Raw genomic sequence first — 22,122 nt, 5'->3', positions numbered from 1 at the left:
TTGTAATATTCTTTGACTAACCCCACAGACGTCACCATACATTTAAATCCAAATAAGTTATATCCAAGTACTGCTTGTCTAATGTGCAACAGCCAGGGGAATATCAATGTTTGTGATCCGAGTGTTGCGAAGGCAACACCGGCACACGAGCCACTCATATGTCCTAGTCATTTTGCTCACATAGGGGAGGGACAGTACCACCCACAGCTCAAGGGCTAGAATGTCAAAACTTCCCTTCTCTTGGCAATTTGTATAAGCTACCTCAATATTGTTTAATTAATTGACCTAAAGATATTTAGAAAGCTGACCACAAGTTCACTTAGTGCTGGAGTATTATGTTGCTTGTGTTTTGACTACTTAGCAATTACTACCGAAGCACTCAAATTATATAAATACTAACTAGAAATAAAACATACATGAAGACACTAAGATCAGAACAGTTTAATATCATTTGGAAAAAAGAGAAACCCAAATAAAACTGTTCATTTAAATTTGACAAAACAATGATACGAAGTCTACCTCACGATGCCTGGACCTAGTAGAATCAGGGAAATGAAAAAAAAAGAAAAGACATTTGACCCTGCCCCCTTCTACACCTACAACCCTGCTTATCAGCACAAAAGTCCTTTCACAGTAGTTGCACATATTTCCCAGACCTCTCGACAAGACAGATCAGAAGCAATACATGTGATGCATTGGTAATGAAAGGTATGCAAATTAAAGTGTAGATCAATCCCCCCCACTCCCTTCCCACTAACCCAACCCAACCCCTGGGCATTCTGGAATGGTGTCCATGTGAATCCTTAGTATGGCCGGTCTCTTCTGTCTTCTCTATGGTCACCTCTGAGGGAAAAGGGGAAATAGATCCATAGTAAATTATACTGTACCATGAAGCTAGCTTAATATAGAAATATCTTACCATTGAAAAAAAAAAAAACACAAAAGTAACCCTAATTCAATATTCTACAGGTCTTTCATGTCTCAGGTATGCCCTCTCCTGGTCAAACATCAAACTGCATGGGTGGGAATTTAAGTCGTGATCAATTTACCTTCCTCCCATCTTGTAGCCCCTGTCACCACCATATCCACCTCCGCCATAACCACCGCGGTCACCTCCACGGAATCCCCCACGGCCTCTGTACCCACCGCCCCTGTCACCACCATACCCTCGGCCTCCACCACGATCTGCAAACACAAACCAGCCATTAGAGCAAGTTCTCAAACAGACCTGTAATAGTTTATAGTATGTGGTTAAATTACTCAACTTCCCCAACAGTGTACCCGACACCAGTTCTCTACAACAAGCTCATAGCCATTCTTACATACCTCCTCCGCTGTCCCCTGGTTTCGGTGTGCCACACTTGTTGCATTCGTACCTACGCGCAAAGTTCATGTTGCCACAAGAACTGGAAAAGGATAGGGGAACAATTGTCAATCACATTCAAAGATGTAGCCATTCCATATGAGAACAGAGTTCAGTGACACATACAAGGTGCGATGGATGACCCATCAAATTGTTTTAACTGCATCTGTCATGCTTCAAATAAAATAATGTAAAACAAATACCTGTTAGGACATGGCCAGTCCCCTCCCTTGATGTCAAAGTTGGGTCCACCACCACCACCACCACCTCCTCCAAACCCACGTCCACGACCACGGCCCCCAAAACCTAGAGAGCGACAAACACCACTTAACTAAGTGCAAGGGACAAAGGACCTCTGAAGGACTAGCTACAATAAAGGGGTTCCAAAAACATAAATTAATTGTTTAAAAAGTATAAGATATCAAAGCAACTCAATCCTGACCTGTCTACACATTTTAAAGTTTGACCAGCGTTTGTAGCTTAAACAGTGTAAGAGTTGCGTGCTAAAGACTAACTAAACTCAGCAAAAAAGAAACGACCATTTCTCAGTACCCCGTCTTTCAAAGATAATTCATAAAAATCTAAAAAAACTGAACGGATCTTCATTGCAAAAGGGTTTAAAGCACTGTTTCCCATGCCTGTTCAATGAACCATAAACAATTCATGAACGTGCACCTGTGAAACAGTCATTAAGAGACTAAGAGCTTAGACGGTAGGCAATTAAGGTCAGAGTTATGACAACTTAGGACACTAAAGAGGCTTTTCTACGGACTCTGAAAAACAAAAGAAAGATGCCCAGGGTCCCTGCTCAACTGCATGAGCGTGCCTTAGGCATGCTGCAAGGAGGCATGATGACTGCAGATGTGGCCAGGACAATAAATTACAATGTCCGTACTGTGAGACGCCTAAGACAGCGCTACAGGGAGACAGGACGGACAGCTGATCGTCCTCGCAGTGGCAGACCATGTGTAACATGCACAGGATTGGTACATCCGAATATCACACCTGTGGGAAAGGTACAGGATGGCAACTGCCAGAGTTGCACCAGAAATGCAATCCCTCCATCGGTGCTCAGATTGTCGGCAATAGACAGAGGCTGGACTGAGGGCTTGTAGGCATGTTGTAAGGCAGGTCCTCACCAGACACCACCAGCAACAGCTACGGGCACAAACCCACCGTCGCTGGACCAGACAGGACCGGCAAAAAGTGCTCTTCACTGACGAGTTGAGATTTTGTCTCAGATTCGCGTTTATCGTAGAAGGACTGAGCATTACACCGAGGCCTGTACTCTGGAGCGGGATGGACTGAGGTAGAGGGGCCGTCTTGGTCTGGGGCGGTGTGTAACAGCATCATCGGACTGAGCTTGTCATTGCAGGCAATCTCAACACTGTGTGTTATAGGGAAGACATCCTCCTCACTCATGTGGTACCCTACTTGCAGGCTCATCCCGAAATGACCCGCTCGCGCGACAAAGCCACCAGCCATACTGGTGGGGTAACATCTCACAGCAAGAACTGGCAAATCTGGTGCAGTCCATGAGGAGGAGATGCACTGCAGTACTTAATGCAGCTGGTGGCCACACCAGATACGGACTGTTACTTTTGACCCCCCTTTGTTCAGGGACACATTATTCCATTTGTTAGTGACATGTCTGTAGAACCGGTTTGGTTTGACTCAGTTGTTGAATCTCGTTATGTTCATAGAAATATTTACATTAAGTTTGATAAAAATAAATGCAGTTGACAGTGCGAGTTTCTTTTTTTGCTGAGTTTATAATAAGAAATATGTTGAAGGTTAAAAAGTGGGGACCCCTGCTTTGTAAGCCCAAATAATAACTAGAAGTCAGCTTTGCAAGCCACAATTACTTGTTTCTGTGAAATTACTCAGAAAGATTTTTGTCCATCTTCATTGACTTTTGCGGGACTTTTTTCAGCATTCACTGTTAACGCAATAATGCAACTTGGCACAAATCAGCTACTTTCACAAAAATCTTCCTCTACTGCTCTCCTATTTAAATCGAAACAATAATTTATACCAATCAAACAATACAGCTATTTTACTAACCACGTCAACATTTCCTCAAACATTTTTTATAAAGTGAAATTGACCACTTTCCCAAAAAGTTAGGAGCGTATGAAAATCATCTACTTCGCTGCTATTCTAATCCGAAATAAAATACCTGCTATCAAAACAGTTTTAGTAACCGCATTACATTTGAAATTGACAAGTCACAGGACTTCAGACTTAAACTTACAGGGTATGATATATTGGTCTACTTTTGTACTATTCAAATCAAGAATAGAATTATCTACTACCAATCAAGTTACTGCTGTTTGCCGGTATTGAGTGACAAAAAGCAGCTAGCTAACATCAAACAGCTCTCGTGTCTCGTCATTGAGCAGGCCAAACCGAGCCATTGCCATAGATACTCATAGGAGCACATGGGGCAGCACAGGAAAAATGATGAGGGTGAAACCGCGCTTGAATTTAGAAGAGTGTAATGATCAAGGGGCTGGAACCCTATTTTTTTAAATTTTATATACAAATAAAAAAATAGTGTTACAGCCCCTTGATCATTACTCTCTTCTAAATTCAAGCACCCTTTTCACCCTCATTTTTTTGTAAAATGATGCACAAATACATTAGGTTACACATGGTTGCGCTATGAGCCACTTTGGACTTCAAAAGGTTAGCCCCGCCTCATAGTTCAACCTAGTCTTGGAATTTGGCACATGGGTTCCTCTACCCGAAGAACAAATTTGCCATCTGGACCAATGGCACCATAAATTATCAACCACCATCTTGAAAATGATATATATATATATATTTTTTAAGTTACAAAATCTTATGACACCAAACAGATCTCTAAAACTGTGTACAATATTTATAGACCAATATCTTTATATGTATTCTAAAAACAGGGGTTGGAACTGGTTCGAGAAACAAAAATACATTTACGGAACCTGGAACAAAAGTGAACCATACTGTTCTGGAAGAGAACCGTTATTTTCCACTGCAGGCATTTTTTTGTACTTATTCCCACAACAAAATGCAACAAAGCTACAATGGAAAGCCCTACGTCACTCAGAAACCTATTCATGCCTGCCTGCAAGATGAAAGCCAGTGCGTGTGGCCGGCATACTCTGACATGTCACCAATTGAACATGTTTGGGATCTCTGGATCACTGTGTTCCAGTTCCTGCCAATATCCAGTAAATTCACACAGCCATTGAAGAGTGGGACAACATTACACAGGCCACAATCAAACAGCCTAATCAACTACGCGAAGGAGATGCGTCGCACTGCATGAGGCAAATGGTCACACCAGATAGATCAGAACTAGTCTATGCCCCTACCTTTCATCTGTGACTAACCAATGCATATCTGTATTCCCAGTCATGTGAAATCCATAGATTAGGGCCTAATGAATTTATTTCAATTGACTGATTTTTTAGAATATATGCATTAAAATCTGTCATCAATTGGATGAAAACGAAGCTAGTGACCTTTCTTGTTGTTTTGGTTCAGTACACCAGCACTTTATATTTTTAAAGCAGCAGCACGGCTTGGGGTCATGTTTCAGAGGACGCATGACTTGACCTTTGCCTCACCAGAGCCCGTTGGGGAGTTGCAGCGATGAGACAAGATCACAATTGAATATTAGAAAAAGGGGGTAATAATCCACACAAATTATTTTTACTGATACATTGACTATGAGGTTAGAATGTAGACGCATCTTTAATTTGAGGGTATTTTCATCCCATTGGGTGAACGGTTTACAAATGAGAGCACTTTTGTACATTAGTCCCTCCATTTTAGGGGACCAAAAGTATTGGACCAAATTCACATTTTAAAGTAGTAAAAAGTTCAGTAGTTGGTCCCTTATTCATAGCATGCAATAACTACACCCATCAAATTAACATTACATTACATTTAAGTCATTTGGCAGACGCTCTTATCCAGAGCGACTTACAAATTGGCTTATTATTAACGGGATGCTCTTTATTTTAAGATGGTCATATCAAGGATAATTTACCCATTTGATTTAAATTGTGTGCCTTCCTTCTAGTAGCCCATATAAATGCATTGAATGACATTCATACATAGAAAAGGTCAAAATAAAATCAAAAGGAAGAAGTGTCTGTAGTTTAGTGTCTCCTATATAAACTCAGCAAAAAAAGAAAACGTCCTCCCACTGTCACCTGCGTTTATTTTCAGCTAACATGTAAATATTTGTATAAACATAAGATTCAGATAAACTGAACAGGTTCCACAGATGTGACTAACAGAAATGGAATAATGTGTCCCTGAACACAGGGGGGGGTCAAAAATCAAAGTATCAGTCAGTATCTGGTGTGGCCACAAGCTGCTTTAAGTACTGCAGTGCATCTCCTCCTCATGGACTGCCCCAGATTTGACAGTTATTGCTGTGAGATGTTACCCCACTCTTCCACCAAGGCACCTGCAAGTTCCTGGACATTTCTGGGGAGAATGGCCCTAGCCCTCACCCTCCAATTCAACCAGTCCCAGGCGTGCTCGGTGGGATTGAGATCCAGGCTCTTCGCTGGCCATGGTAGAACACGGATATTCGTGTCTTGCAGGAAATCATGCACAGAACGAGCAGTATGGCTGGTGATATAGTCGTGCTGAAGGGTCACGTCAGGATGAGCTTTCAGGAAGTGTACCACATGAGGGAAGAGGATGTCTTCCCTGTAATGCAGTGTTGAGATTGAATGCAATGACAACTCAGTCCGATGATGCTGTGACCCTCCACCTCCAAATCGATCTCACTCCAGACTACAAGCCTCGGTGTAACGCTAATTTCTTCAACGATAAAAGCGAATCCGACCATCACCCCTGGTGAGACAAAACCGCAACTCGTCAGTGGACTAGTCCTGCCTGGTCCAGCGACGGTGGTTTTGTGCCCATAGGCGACGTTGTTGCCGGTGATGTCTGGTGAGGAACTGCCTTACAACAGGCATACAAGCCTTTAGTCCAGCCTCTCTCACCCCATTGAGGACAGTCTGAGCACTATTGTGCGTTCCTGGTGTAACATAGGTTGTTGTTGCCATCCTGTACTTGCCCCACAGGTGTGATGTTCAGATGTACTGATCCTGTGCAGGTGTTGCTAAACGTGGTCTGCCACTGCGAGGACGATCAGCTGTCCGTCCGGTCTCCCTGTAGGGCTGTCTTAGGCTTCTCACAGTACAGACATTGCAATTTATTGTCCTGGCCACATGTGCAATCCTCATGCCTCCTTGCAGCATGCCAAAGGCATGTTCATGCAGATGAACAGGGGCCATGGGCATTTCTTTTGGGGGTTTTCCAGTCAGTGGAAAGGCATCTTTAGTATCCTAAATTTTACTAACTGACCTTAATTGCCTACCATTAGTGTCTTTAACAACCGTTCCACAGGCGCACGTTCATTAAATGTTTATGGTTCATTGAACAAGCATGGGAAACCGTGATTAAACCCTTTATAGTGAATATCTGAAGTTATGATTTTTAAGAATTCTCTTTGAAAGGGCCGTTTCTTTTTTTGATGAGTTTACATGCATACATACAGATATACACTGAGTACATCAAATATTAAGAACATTCCTAATATTGAGTTGTGCGCACCCCCCCGCATGGACTCTACAAGGTGGCGAAAGAATTCCACAGGGATGCTGGCCCTTGTTGACTCCAACAGCCATGTCAAGAAGGCTGGATATCCTTTGGGAGGTGGACCATCCTTGATACACACGGGAAACTTGAGCACCAACTGGTGCGCCCGGCACCTACTACCATACCCTGTTCAAAGGCACTTAAATATTTTGTCTTATCCAATCACCCTTGAATGGTACAAATAATGTCTCAAATCCTTATTTAACCAGCACAGCCCCCCCCCCTTTTATTTATTTATTACATTTTCAAAATATATATATATTTTTTTTTAAATCGGCAGATTAATCGGTATATGCGTTGAAAAATCATATTCCGTCGACCTCTAGACTCCAGGTTAGCTGACTCCTGGATCCAATTAGCTTTTGGAAACGTCATTGGCCTAGGGGTTCACATACTTTCCCCAACCTACACTGAATGTTTAAATGTATTTTTCTTGTCTATATTAAATACAATAATTTGTGCGTTATTAGTTTAAGCACACCGTTTGTCTATCGTTGTGAATAAGATGAAGATCAGATCAAATTTTATGACAAATTTATGCAGAAATCCAGGTAATTCCAAAGGGTGCACATACTTTCTTGCCACTGGAGCTGAGCCATAGCGGAGACTGGGCATCTACCACACCTCATAATGGGGTGGTGATAATGTATGCTTTATGACTCCCCCTTATGATCTGCACTCACCGTCATCCACTAATTATCTTGTCGTCAATTTTGCAAATAAGTTTGAGTTAGTTATGCATCAATATCTACATTTAAAATTGAGCTTTTTTCAGGGAGGTTCTCTTCTCCTCCAGGGCGAGTAAACCATGTCGCGCGGCTCGCAAAAGTGATTTCTATACAAGGACAGCATTTATCAACTTTACTGTGTAAATCTAAAAATGATTATGGTGACACTTATCATAAAGAGCAAAACATTTATTTATTTTTTTAAATACCAAAACTATTGCTGATGGGAAACCTGAACAAATGTCTGAGCTTGTCACTCAACTAATAAAGCCTAATAAAGCGCAATCTATTTCTACAAGCATTTAAAAATGCGGAAGATGGGTCTATTCCAGATTTTTGCACATCACCCCTTGGAGTTTTACTGCCCGATTCATGTTACATTTGGGGTCCCTACGGACTGATGCACTCATATCGTAAACCAGAATCCGTTTTTTAAATTGGTGAATTGTTATACCCAATGGATTTAAAGGGCATTTTTAGCACAAAGATAATCTTGTGTTTTTGGCGAACTCACCCACAGGCAGTTGCAGCAACATTTGAATGCTTGTCAACCAAAAGTGAATGAAACATACCTCCTCCTCCTCTTCCTCCTCCTCCTCCTGCTGCACCGCCACCCCTCTGCGTGAACTCGGCTCTTCGGGTGGCAAAAGACACTTTGAGGGGTTTCCCTTGGAATTCTTTGCCTAGAAGAAAATTGACAGATTAGAATGGAACAGAAGAACTGTAGACAGCATACGTGCACAGGTAGAGAGAGTACATTCTTACCGTCAAACCACTCAATGGCCGCTTTGGCAGAAGGTGGATCATCAAATGAGACAGTGGCCTCTCCCTTCAGTCTTCCAGTAGCCTTGTCAGAGTACAGGTTGATCATGGGCAAGCCAGTCTTCTTGTTCAACTACCAAACAGGACACAAAGATTAACACGGTGACACAAATCTGGGTAGCCATTATGACTGGGAATTGCCAGGGACCTCACAATAAATTATCACAATACTTAGGCGCCAATACATTATGTATTGCAATTCTCACAATTCTATATGTACAGTGGGGCAAAAAAAGTATTTAGTCAGCCACCAATTGTGCAAGCTCTCCCACTTAAAAAGATGAGGCCTGTAATTTTCATCATAGGTACACTTCAACTATGACAGACAAAATGCGATTTTTTCCCAGAAAATCACATTGTAGGATTTTATGATTTTATTTGCAAATTATGGTGGAAAATAAGTATTTGGTCACCTACAAACAAGCAAGATTTTTGGCTCTCACAGACCTTTAAGAGGCTCCTCTGTTCTCCACTCGTTACCTGTATTAATGGAACCTCTGAACTCGTTATCAGTATAAAAGACACCCGTCCACAACCTCAAACAGTCACACTCCAAACTCCACGATGGCCAAGACCAAAGAGCTGTCAAAGGACACCAGAAACAAAATTGTAGACCTGCACCAGGCTGGGAAGACTGAAGCTGCAATAGGTAAGCAGCTTGGTTTGAAGAAATCAGCTGTGGGAGCAATTATTAGGAAATGGAAGACATACAAGACCACTGATAATCTCCCTATATCTGGGGTTCCACACAAGATCTCACCACGTGGGGTCAAGATGATCACGGGAACGGTGAGCAAAAATCCCAGAACCACACGGGGGGACCTAGTGAATGACCTGCAGACAGCTGGAACCAAAGTAACAAAGCCTACCATGAGTAACACACTACGCCGCCAGGGACTCAAAAATCCTGCAGTGCCAGACGTGTCCCCCTGCTTAAGCCAGTAAATGCCCAGGCCAGTCTGAAGTTTGCTAGAGAGCATTTGGATGATCCAGAAGAAGATTGGGAGAATGTCATATGGTCAGATGAAACCAAAATATAACTTTTTGGTAAAAACTCAAAACGTCGTGTTTGGAGGACAAAGAATGCTGAGTTGCATCCAAAGAACACCATAATTACTGTGAAGCATGGGGGTGGAAACATCATGCTTTGGGGCTGTTTTTCTGCAAAGGGACCAGTACGACTGATCCGTGTAAAGGGAAGAATGGATGGGGCCATGTATCGTGAGATTGAGTGAAAACCTCCTTCCATCAGCAAGGGCATTGAAGATGAAACGCGGCTGGGTCTTTCAGCATGACAATGATCCCAAACACACCGCCCGGGCAACGAAGGAATGGCTTCGTAAGAAGCATTTCAAGGTCCTGGATTGGCCTAGCCAGTCTCCAGATCTCAACTCCATAGAAGATCTTTGGAGGGAGTTGAGAGTCCGTGTTGCCCAGCAACAGCCCCAAAACATCACTGCTCTAGAGGAGATCTGCATGGAGGAATGGCCAAAAATACCAGCAACCTTGTGAAGACTTACAGAAAACATTTGACCTCTGTCATTGCCAACAAAGGGTATATAACAAAGTATTGAGAACTTTTGTTATTGACCAAATACTTATTTTTCCACCATAATTTGCAAATATTCATTAAAAATTCTCCAATGTGATATTCTGGATTCCCCCCCCTCATTTTGTCTGTCATAGTTGAAGTGTACCTATGATGAAAATTACAGGCCTCATCTTTTTAAGTGGGAGAGCTTGCACAATTGGTGGCTGACTAAATACTTTTTTGCCCCACTGTATTGCAATTTGATACTGTGATTTTAGTAAGGAAAGGAAATGTATTGTTAAAAACGGATTGTTACAAAAAAAAAAAAACGAATTGGCCGATTACTCCTATCGACGAGATTATTTAATTACTTTATGAAGGGGAAACCATTGGAGCCATTTCAAATTTGGATCACAATATCCTTAAAATGCTAATATTATCTTTAGGTAATCTTAGGAAGCCATGGCAGGTGCAATTACAGGTGTAGATATCAGATGAGTTGGGGGAATGTATGGAAATGACTATATAAAGCCACTACAAGTAACCGAACAAGGGAGTTTCAATTCAAAGTACTACATAGTTTTTTTATGAGCCCTGATAAACTTAATAAACTGAAGGAATGTCCGCTACGTGTTGGAGGCAGTGTGGACAAATGGGTACTTCATCACATGTTTTGGCAATGTCCAAAAATCCAGCCCTTTTGGTTTGAAATTCCCCATGTTATACAGGACATCACAGGTATTATTCAACCAGACCCATGTCATCTCCTAGGTATTGTTCCTGTGAACATAACCTATCAATTTAAGTGGAGAGGATTGGAGTGTCTTTTAGTAGCAGCAAGGAAATGTGAAACAAAATTAAATTGTGGTTAGGTCTATGCGGGGAACTTGCTGACAGAGAATTACATCATTCTTGCAACATTGACAGCATAGGTATGAAGGTGTCTGGTCAGAGTCCCGACATACTGCACTGATCTTATTCTGTCATTTCTGGGGGTTTTGTTTGTTGTTTTTCCTGGGGCTTTAACCAAATTATACTCTTATTCAGACCCTTGAAATATGTGCTCTATACAGCAAAATTGTACCCTTAACATGTGAATGTAATTATGCTCCTTTATAAAGACCACAAAGAAATGCTGTGTTTGAACAGAACATGTTATTTATGTGCTCTTGAATAAAACTTTTTTTTTTACAGTGCAGAAAACATGTTGGCTCACTTTATTTATCTGTTATTTTACCAGGTAAGTTGACTGAGAACACATTCTTATTTGCAGCAAAGAACTGGGGAATAGTTACAGGGGAGAGGAGGGGGATGAATGAGCCAATTGCAAACTGGGGATTATTAGGTGACCATGATGGTTTGATGACCAGATTGGGAATTTAGCCAAGACACTGGGGTTAACACCCCTACTCTTACGATAAGAGCCATGGGATCTTTAATGACCGCAGAGAGTCAGGACACCCGTTTAACGTCCCACCCGAAAGATGGCACCCTACACAGGGCAATGTCCCCAATCACTGCCCCCAGACATTGGGATATTTTTTAGACCTGATAAAAGAGTGCCTCCTACTGGCCCTCCAACACCACTTCCAGCAGCATCTGGTCTCCCAACCTGGTCTTAAACCATGTAGCCAACACTGAAGTCTTGTTCTGCCCTAAATGACTGACCAGGACCAACCCTGCTTAGCTTCAGAAGCAAGCCAGCAGTGATATGCAGGGTGGTATGCTGCTGGCATTTTTTTAATGATGAGAACAAGCTATAGGATGAAAAATACCAGTTTTGGCGCAGGTACAGCCGACTATTGATAAGCTAAGGCTACCTAGCACCAACATAAACCAAAAGTTTGTAGATTTTTTTTTTGCGATATCGATACGAGTCAAAATATCGATATAACACTACAGACCTGTCAACCTTGAATTTGTATGAATACCAGGTCAGCGATGTAGCGCACATACGACACCCACACCGCTCAAATTATAGGCAAAAGCACTGCCTAATAATGATGTTGGCATTAGACTGCTTCAGTAGGAATTGTAAGCTTATGACTTATGGGTACTTGGCTGCTATTCAGTAGCTCACTCGCTCCCCCTCAGGAAACTTGGGGCATTTTTTAAAAACCTATAACTGCCATTTCCTGAAACCTGGTCTTAAACCATGTAGCGAACACTGAAGTCTTGTTCTGCCCTAAATGAAAGTGTTCTCAATTACTATTTTCTCTAGATAAATGTAGATGTAATAACTGATTCATTAACATAGGCTTACTAATGTACAGTAACAACGTTATATAAAGGACAGTATTAGCAGAACAGCTCTCTACCATGTCCGTTTCCATTGACGCAGCGACGTGCACTACTAAACAACTGCACGTTTCCTTGCTCGTCAATGTGCTCACGTCTACTACCTTTGTTGACTAAAATCTGTCGCTAACTACCTTTGTCGTAATGACTAATGAGCCAACCCCACACGGTTGAGTCCAAAACCACAGTGTGCCAATAGTAGCCCATTTCAGGGGCGTTTTTATGTACCAGCGTACTTGTGTGCATGGTACTCAAAATGTCTGCAGGTTGGCAGGTCCAAAATAATAGTGCGATATTTAACTAAATATTTACACCCCCACCCCACCCACTAGTACCCATGCAAGTGAATAGGGAGAAGCAGTCCCCATCCAGAAACAATCACTCAATCCATACCTTAATGATCCCAATCTGTTTGAAGTAGTTGCCCACTTCATCACTTGTGACATCTTCTCCCAGTCCCTGGACAAAGATGGTGTTGTTGTCAGAGTTGTCCTGTTCCCCACCGCTGCCGCTACCTTGGCTACCACCGCTACCCCCAGCTGGGGACAAACATTGAGGTACTACTCAGCAGATGCATCACTTGAACCAGCCTGTTCTGTGGCATTTGCTTGTGAGAGACTGGAGGTCTGTGTTAGTCTGGCATGATTGCAGGATGTGTCAAACCCTAGATTGAATTTCAGGGCAACAAGAAGCAAACAAGCATGTGCAACTCACTTGGTTCATCCCTTGAGCCGTAGTCTCGAGGACCTGAAACACAAATGGGAAAGGTGGGGAAAGCCATGAGAATCTGCACTTCGTACACAACACAAATGCATTTGTCAACTCTCTACCAATAGTGTATGCATGAGGCTACTTTAAAACATTTTGAATAAGGCAGTTTACAGCTTTCTGCTGCAGTGTTGAGACAGTTGCATCATATATATCTCAACACCTTCCAACATGGGCAGAACTGTTTGAGTTTAGAAGAAATAAAAAAATCTCTCCCGTTTCTAGCCAGTTTCCTTCTTCGCCACAGCACACATCTCATCTTCTGTCATTTACATTCAACATTGTCCTCATGCAACAATACCATTATGTATAAACTTCAGGTTTCATGTGCTAAAAGACCTAAAGAGGATATGAGAAAACCCCATCCCTAAGAACAATAGGTGGAGGCCCTTGAGGTTTGGACAAGAAAATGGTGGCATTCAGTTTTTTTGCTTTCTTTCTCACTCCCGTTTTTATCTTTGCTAATCAACCTTTTTACTCCCCAACCGAGACAGTTCTGATGCTCGTCACTTACCACCGTAATTTTTGTAGCCACCACGGTCACCACCTCTGCAGAGGAAAAATTGTAGATATGATGGGTTTCCTTTGTCCCAACAGAGCTCAAAGCTCCCCTACATCCCCATCAGTATGCACTCCTGCCATGGTGTGCGACTATCGTGGAAATGTCTTCCAACTCAGATGGGAAAGTGTCATTCTTGGACGTTTTAAAATCAAATGGACAAAACTTAGCAGAACTCCCACTATGTACAAGTAGGTTCTGATGAGTGAAGAGGCTCTGATGGCTAATGTGTAAATTTAGATTGCTACAAGACCAGATTAGTTCCAGCATTCAGTTGGCTAACATTTTTTGATAAAAGTTACTGATAGGTCGAAATGGTTTGAATAGTTGCGGCACTCGACAAGACGAGTGTTCTTCCATTGAGTGCTTATATGAGCTCCATTAGCTGAGGTCCAAGTTTTATTTCATTCACTGAAACCTGTAGTATAAAATGTAGATCCAAAGTTAACACAATACAAATGTCTCCATGTCAAATATACAACACTTAAATGAAACCTGTTGATGTACAGCAGCTTACAATGTTCCTTGGGTTTAACTTGTGAAAATCAGGTCACTTCAAGAACAGATCACTCTGGGGCATTGTTTAAACCGTTCATGAGGCGGTTCTCAAAGCAACATGGGGGGCAAAAACAATCCTCATTCCTAGAGACCAGCTAGACTATAGTCTTAACTGTGCACAAAAACAGCCAATGAATGGTTTTAATTAGGAAAGAGCGCTCATAACAGCCAGTAGGCATCGTAGCAGATCTTAGATTGACGCCACATTTGATATACATGTATTGAAGCATTCCAACCTGCCTCTGATGTCTATTACTTGTCAGGGACCATGTAATATGAAATCTAGATTGTCAGCAATTTTTAGAATGTGACAGTACTGTGGCAGACCTACTATACGTGTTACTAAATGCCATTACTAAAATGGTTGTTAAAAGCTACCAGTTACAAATAATGTCTCAATTTCAAATCATAGCCACAGAAAATATAAGTCTTCTTGCCAAAATACTGGGTTAGGCTAAAAGGTCCTCTACACTGAAAGCTACTTGGCCAAGATCTATACTTGATTGTTTTTTCAGAACTAACCCCTGTAGAGATTGCAAGGTGAACCGATTTCTGGCAGGCAAATGTCTTGACTATGTTCAACAGCCTTGTTAATGAAGATGTAAAAAAGCTGGGGTCTACAGGATCCTTGGATGGTGAAGTGACTTAATCCTCAAAAACCCTATGTAGTTCATAAAGGGGGTCAGGTGAACAGTGTCCACTTAACTCTTTGCACCACAGGTGTCAGTAGCAGACACCCCACCATGTCATCTGTCCCACAAGCCTTTTGAGCTTCTCATTTATTGCCATTTGCTAGCAAGGCCATAATCAGCTAGAATATTGCATGCATATTTATGATTGAGAATGAATACAAGTAATTGCCTCACAGGTCATTGAAACCATAGAAATATAATTCAAATTGTATGAGTGAACCCTCAAGGTGAAACATAGCACATCTAGGGCTGGGCGATATAGACTTAAGTTAAAGCAACATTCCAAATGCCTGTATAGCTAAATTTAAGGGTAACATTTTTTTGTTCGTTTTTGAGCGTTCTGTGTCTTTTTTTGTCTCGTCTCCGGTCATATAGACACCGGAAAACTTACATTAATTTTACTGTAATAGACAAGAAGTTATTTTTATGTCTCAACTCCCAAAATGTAGAACAGCCACTATTAAAACAAGAGTATGAATGAACATGTTGTGGAAAATAAATGCTCAGTTTGTCATGCATGGCATTGCAGTACCGCTAGCATTATTTTAGCCACAGTCATGTGTCGCTGTCTGGTCTGTTTCACAAATGTGCAATGAGCACAAAAATGCATGTATAAAGGAATTGGCAACTTGTTCTAATTGAGAAATAAGCATCTTATTCAGGTAAGCCACTTGGCATAAATATCTAAACAAAGTGAACAGACAGGGTGTTCCAACAGTTGAGGATGGACAGGCGGGTCCGTTAGCAAGAAAATAGTTCTAAACTTGAAACATAAAATATCAGTTGGCTACTCACTAGCACTTGTGCTTGAGAGATTGAACCCTGTGCTTATTTTCTATAATGCCTGTTACAAGAAGTTGGTCATTATTAGTAGATGTGCATGGTTATTGTTCAATTTGTAACAGAAGTTGCATTTTTCAAAGACAGTCTTTAAAGCCAGATCTGTGTTCATTGCGCAAAAAGCAGAGTGAACTATTTTGATAAAATAATTAAATGATTAGTGGGTCTTATGGTTATAGTGGGTCCAGGTCATCTATAAGTCTCCGCTGCCTTATCTCAGCTCACTGGTCACCATAGCAACACCCACCCGTAACACACGCTCCAGCAGGCATATTTCACTGGTCCCCTAATCCCCTAAGCCAACACCTCATTTGGCCGCCTTTCCTTCTAGTTATCTGCTGCCAATGACCACCGAATTGCAAAAAAAAAAAAGTGACGCTGGAGACATATCTCCCTCACTAACTTTAAGCATCAGCTGTCAGAGCAGCTTTCCGATCACTGTACACAACCCATCTGTAAATAGCACACCCAACTACCTCATCCCAATATTGTTACTTATTTTTGCTCTTTTGCACCCCAATATCTTTCCTTGCACATATATCACTCCAGTGTTAATGCCACTATGGCTGTACCTCCTTAACCTTACTACATTTGCACATCAATTTTTCTACTGTGTTATTGACTGTACGTTTGTTTATCCCATGTTTAACTCTGTTTTAGTCACACTGCTTTGCTTTATCTTGGCCAAGTCGCAGTTGTAAATGAGAACTTGTTATCCTACCTACCTGGTTAAATAAAGGTGACAAATAAACAAAAATGGTTGTGGAAGGCTTATATTAAGCCTAGGTATAATTTTACAAGACACGAAATCATTAGATTGTTTGAAATGCAGTGTATTGCCCTTTAATTGCACAACAAAGCTTATTTACACAACATTTCAAAAATCAAGATGAAATAGTGTGACTCAACCAGTTGGGGAAAAAAAATTTAAATATGATTTTTAGGCCATATCGCCCAGCCCTAAGCACATCCCAGGTGAAAATAGCCGGGTGGGGTGGGAGGTGAGGAGGTATTAGTCCATGTGGATGAGGTATGGGGTGATGGACCAGAATGGTGAGGAGGTATCATGCATTGCGTTGGAAGGAACATCTACCTGGCATGGGTGTTGCAGAAGTACCTTGCGGGTGGTCACGCTCTGGAACTTACCCCATACCAGATGGAGGGCCGCCTCTTCCACCCCTGTCGTATCCCCCACGCTCGTACCCACCACGCCCTCGGCCTCTATACCCGTCAGAAGAGCCCCTGTCTGAGCCCCCATCATCTCCACCATACCTCCTGCCCTGACCGCCTTCACCTGGGGCAAAACACAGGCACACAAGCCCTTTGAGTTGTGGTATTGACTTTCTTTGAACACGTTTTTATTTCCTGTTTTATATGGCACTTTGTTTTATATGTACGAGATCCTTCTGCAATGAAAAGTTATTATATTTATTAGAGGCAATCAGCCATAAACAGGCCAGTCTTGGCAAAAGATGGCTATGAATCGCTGATCCTTCATCTCAAATAAACAGGAAAAAAAGTATGCAGAGATTTGCAGGCCAACTGGACAATTGATCAATACAAATTAGTGCTATGTAATATATACAATAACTAACCTTCACTTCGACCTCTGTAGCCGCCTTGAGCTTGTCCATAAGAGCCGCCACCAGCGGCGCCACCGTAGGAACTCGGCTGACTGTATGATGACTTGTCAGCGCCACCATACCTTGAGAAGTTCTCACAACAATTATTCTCTTGAGACACCAACAAAGAGTTGAATAATTAACAAAAATGTAACATTTGCAATGATATTAGACGATTAGAAAGGCAAAGTATGTAACGGCAAGCAATACTCGTTTAATGTAGTGCCAGTGGCCTTACCCAGCAGCGGAATCAGAGCCTTGTTGCCCAAAGCCATCATAAGGCTGGCCATAACTTGCTGCCTGTGTGGTTTGGCCATAACTTTCTGCTAGAAAAACAAAAAAAGAAACGTTATGCATTACAATCAGCAACTTCTAGAACTCAAATAATTTCCCATGACTCTATATAAGTTTTACATACCAGACTGTCCATAGCCAGCGTAACTCTGTCCACCATACGAGCCACTTCCATTTCCTTGACCGTAGGCCTGCAATAAGCATTGAACCGTTATATGAACAAAGCTGTGATGAAATAACATAGAAAATAGTTTCAAACAATTCTCAGTGAGAAATTGAGGGGCCACACATACTTGCCCACTCTGCTGAGCAGGAGGATACGTTCCATAGCTGTGGGAGGGAGAGGTAAAGTTAGATATCTTAAAGACATTCTCCGGTACTTTTGTATACTTTTTAGCCAGTAGTTTTGAAAGTAGCACTCACGAGTCAAAAGTGATGACCGAAAATGTACGTACTACGTCACATATGTGCCCCACGACATTGCTCCCCCCATTCTGCTGTCTCCAATGAGCCGCTGGGCCCGCCCGGCAACCTCATAGGAAACGCTGGGCAAGCCTCTTGCTAGCTGCCACTCAAATGACAAGGGCTGAAGCTCATTGGCTAGAACTAGAATTGCTAAGGGGCTGGCCCACTTTTTTTTTGGGGGGGGGGGGGTGTAGGAAAATGGAGCAGCGTAGCTTCAAGAAAACACTGTTTCAAACTAGGGATTTTGTGGCTAATTGAGGTAAGACAAGTATTCTGCTCATAGATCATGCATGTATGAACTACACATTGACACATCATCCCAAATCAGGAGATTTATATATAAAAAATAATAATAATTCAAATGCTTTTAGTCACCGGAACATGTCTTGAATGTAACGTAAACATCCCCAACAACTGATTTGGAAGTTTCTTTCTAAAGCACAACGTCAGAGATGCCAACTTATGGTTAAATTGATTAAACGTCCTAGCAACAAACTCGGCCATAACTTAACTTTGGGACACATCGTGAGCATTTGTTGGACTCCCGGAGTTGTGCATCATTCTGGTGGCTGGCCATGGAAAATAACCCTCCCACAATATAGCCAGGTTCACCAAAAAAAACCATGGCATATGTATAATCTCTAGGAACTCTACTTACCAGATGTCAAGTGAAATGGGTTCCTCGCTATCAAATAAAAGTCAATCCAACTATTGTCCGAACAGCACCATATTCCTGTAGATTTAGACAGCGGGCTGCCATTTCACCACACACTTCACCCAAAACTTCCTACCACTATCTAGACAGCAGGACTATGGTGGGGTTCATCTGGTAAATAGAGTTCCTAGATATTATACATATGCCTTTGTTGACAGGAAACCGTTTTTGTGTAGCAAGCCATATTTTGGTAGTCTCCCCACCAACACGATTCACAATTCCTGGAGTCCAACCAATACAGACTTCCGATGTGCGCTGAAGCCTACAATCTATTAGTTAACCCGTCAAAACCATAACAATACATTAGACATTTGAAGTGAATCAAGCATTGTGTGGCCAATTGGATAGTTTATAAATTGTATAATCGCTAGAGAGTGGTAGCTAAATAGATACGTTTCATGGCAACTTGAAAGCAATATTGAGTAGCTAATATGATGTGATGTCACGTTACCTTGGAGCGCCAGGCTGACCGTAACCCGAATCTGTGAACGAGAAGGATACGAGAAGGATATGGGTGATTGGGTGGCAAAATTGCTACAACTAACGTTAGCTCATTGGCTAGCTAGCTATCTGTTAGTTAGCCATTGAACAAGTCACAATAATACGAATGTTAGCAAAGATTTTAGTATCAACCCGGACGTAAACCTATAGTTAACTTATCTTGCTAGATTAGATTATATCGATAGCAAGTAAACTTTGGCTAGCATGGTAAACTGTGACAACGTTGGATGGAAACAGTACGTTATCATAAAAAACGCAGTGCAAGTCGAATATGAAATGTATATAAATACACGGTGAAAATAGCAGGCCTAGCTAGCTAACTACCGTAGCCTAGCTAGCTAACTACCGTAGCCAATAATATACAAGTTTCTCGTTGACGAGCTAACAACGTTCGTACAGTGCTAACTAGCAAGCTAAAAGGACCACGCTGCGCGACAAAAATGGCGGTCAATTCTCATCTACAAGACAAACGAAACAGTAAGAAATATGGTTGAGCGAGTCAAAATAACAAAGTACGTTTACAGAAAGCGGCATACGTTATAATAATTTTAAAAAGGAGGTAATAAACTAGCCAACAAACTACGGCTAGTGTTTATTCTGATGGTCGCCCCTGAAAGCTTGCTAAACTAACGTTAGCTCGCTGAGACCTTCCGTCTCAGCCGTTTAATTTAACATTGTATAACAAATGTGACACAAAAACATGATATTGAACAAGTCACGTACACTTAGTTCACACTAAACTTACCGGAGGCCATTCTCTTTTCTAAAAAAAAATTCGATGAATCACTTTTCAACAAATTAAAATCCCAGTAACATCAGCGCACAGCCGCACACACTGCGGCAATTATGAACTCTGACCTGCCGCTGGGTTGAACCAACTTCTGTGTAATAAATAATTTGCGCATAATAATTTGAAACCAAGTAACTTTCAAAACATGTGAGTTGAATATATCTATGTTCGTATTGAATACATGTGTCAAACATCTAGTGACACGGCACATTAACAGTAGTTTGATTTTATTTTTTTAAAATACCCCTATTGTTAGATAATGGTATGTTTCATGTTGCTCCGTTTTCTTCTTTCCGTTTGATTTCAGCTTCATCAGCCGATCACATGGAAACGATCGACTTGGAAAGAGCTAGCCCAGAGGGGTATACAATCAAGCTGGATCAAGGAGTTGGCTAGCTAACTTGCCAAAAATATTCTGAAATAACTTTGTATTTAAAAAAAAAGATGAACTTCAAATGGCCATTGTCTTTTTGACTCAACTACCACAAAGACATGAGTTTTGCTTGCTTAAACGGGAAGTTAAGCCATTTTTACATGTGGCCTTATTTTTACTCTTTATGTGCTTGTAGTTGATCCTCCAAACATGTATTTATTTTTAGAGAAAATTTGTCACATTTTGCTGAGTCCAAAACAACTCCAATTACATCAGAATCCCATTATTGAGGTCTCTGCACTCAACTATTTATTTATTTTCCGACTGTGCCATACAACCATGTTTAAATTATTATTTTTACAACAATATTATGGATTTATGGGACAGTGGAACATTCTTTAAAAAATGTAGTACAGAGGCATTATCCAGAATGAGATTCTGATGTAATATGAGTTGGTTTGTAGTGTTTTATAACATGCTTAGACACATTTTCATAATGCATTGTAGTGTATGGCAAGGGATGCACAGAAAGAGTGTAAATATGGCCACATTTAAAAACGTCCCCTTTAAAAAAACAAAAAATCTATAGATATTTTTGGTTATCAAAGTAAGCTGATGGATCCTGCTTTGTAGTATACCCCGTTGGTGGCCTTTTGTGTGTGATATACTTAAGTTGAGACTACTTAAGTTATTATGCCTGTTCATCTCTGGTCAAGGGTTGATAGCAGCAACGTAGGGCCTCCATTCATCAAACATACTTTTATCCATCACCCAACCGGTCACTCTGGGCTCCCGAGTGGCGCAGCGGTGTAAGGCACTGCATCTCAGTGCTAGAGGCGTCACTACAGACCCTGGCTCGATTCCAGGCTGTATCACAACCGGCCGTGATTGGGATTCCCATTGGGCAGCGCACAATTGGTCCAGCCGGCATTGTAAATAAGTAATTGTTCTTAACTGAATTGCCTAGTTAAATAAAGGTTAGGGTTGGAAAGGGTCGGAAAACTTTCTGGTACATTTCTAGAATTTTTACTTAACTTCCAAGGAAAATGTAAGCCCGGGAATTTTGCTTAAATTCATCAAAAAGTTATCTTATAACAGGGAACCTTTTCTGTGGGATACACAAGGCAATTCTAGGTCTTGTGGCATATTTTGGTTAAACTATCCCCAATTCAATGGAATTGCAACCCTCTGCATGCACAGTGAATTCTTCAATCATATGTGCAGTGCACTCTTCCATCACATGTACAGCTGATTCTCAAGAACTTGCACACTAATGAGATGCTATTGAGCCCACACTACTACACTGAGCCAAGGACTACATGCTTTCTGGTAAGTTTTGATTAAAATAATTGATGGGGTGAATAGATTTTATGACATGCATTATTCTTTGTTAACTAGTAAATAGTAGCCTACAGCAAAGTGACGTTTAAATAATTTCTAACTTAACTATTTCTGCTAGTTAGTTTTTGCCACCATGTGGGTTTTAGCCTGCTTGAGCCTGCTAACTTAGGAGTGTTAATTCAAATGTTTCCATAC

General features: G+C 41.4%; 1 protein-coding gene across 3 annotated transcripts; it reads right to left on the bottom strand.

The window, feature by feature from the left end:
- Positions 1–426: 426 nt before the first annotated feature.
- On the bottom strand, positions 427–20,285 carry LOC135546039 (RNA-binding protein FUS-like). Of its 3 annotated transcripts, none has more exons than XM_064974121.1 (16): positions 20,169–20,285; positions 19,374–19,404; positions 18,036–18,072; positions 17,867–17,933; positions 17,687–17,774; positions 17,422–17,531; positions 16,973–17,120; positions 13,692–13,726; positions 13,124–13,156; positions 12,803–12,948; positions 8,524–8,653; positions 8,331–8,441; positions 1,567–1,669; positions 1,327–1,406; positions 1,050–1,185; positions 427–843 (listed from the first exon to the last, which is right to left on the bottom strand). In XM_064974121.1, exons 1-16 carry the CDS (start codon positions 20,176–20,178, stop codon positions 804–806), a joined length of 1,305 nt encoding a protein of 434 aa, XP_064830193.1. In that variant the 5' UTR covers positions 20,179–20,285; the 3' UTR covers positions 427–803. The 3 variants fall into 3 exon arrangements, with proteins under 3 accessions (XP_064830193.1, XP_064830194.1, XP_064830195.1); XM_064974122.1 differs by having other exon boundaries at positions 17,687–17,771; XM_064974123.1 differs by lacking the exons at positions 13,692–13,726; positions 16,973–17,120.
- Positions 20,286–22,122: the final 1,837 nt, after the last annotated feature.

Source organism: Oncorhynchus masou, chromosome 9, assembly GCF_036934945.1.
Source record: "Oncorhynchus masou masou isolate Uvic2021 chromosome 9, UVic_Omas_1.1, whole genome shotgun sequence".
Lineage (NCBI taxonomy): Eukaryota > Metazoa > Chordata > Actinopteri > Salmoniformes > Salmonidae > Oncorhynchus > Oncorhynchus masou.
This window is presented reverse-complemented; position numbering and strand designations above follow the sequence as displayed.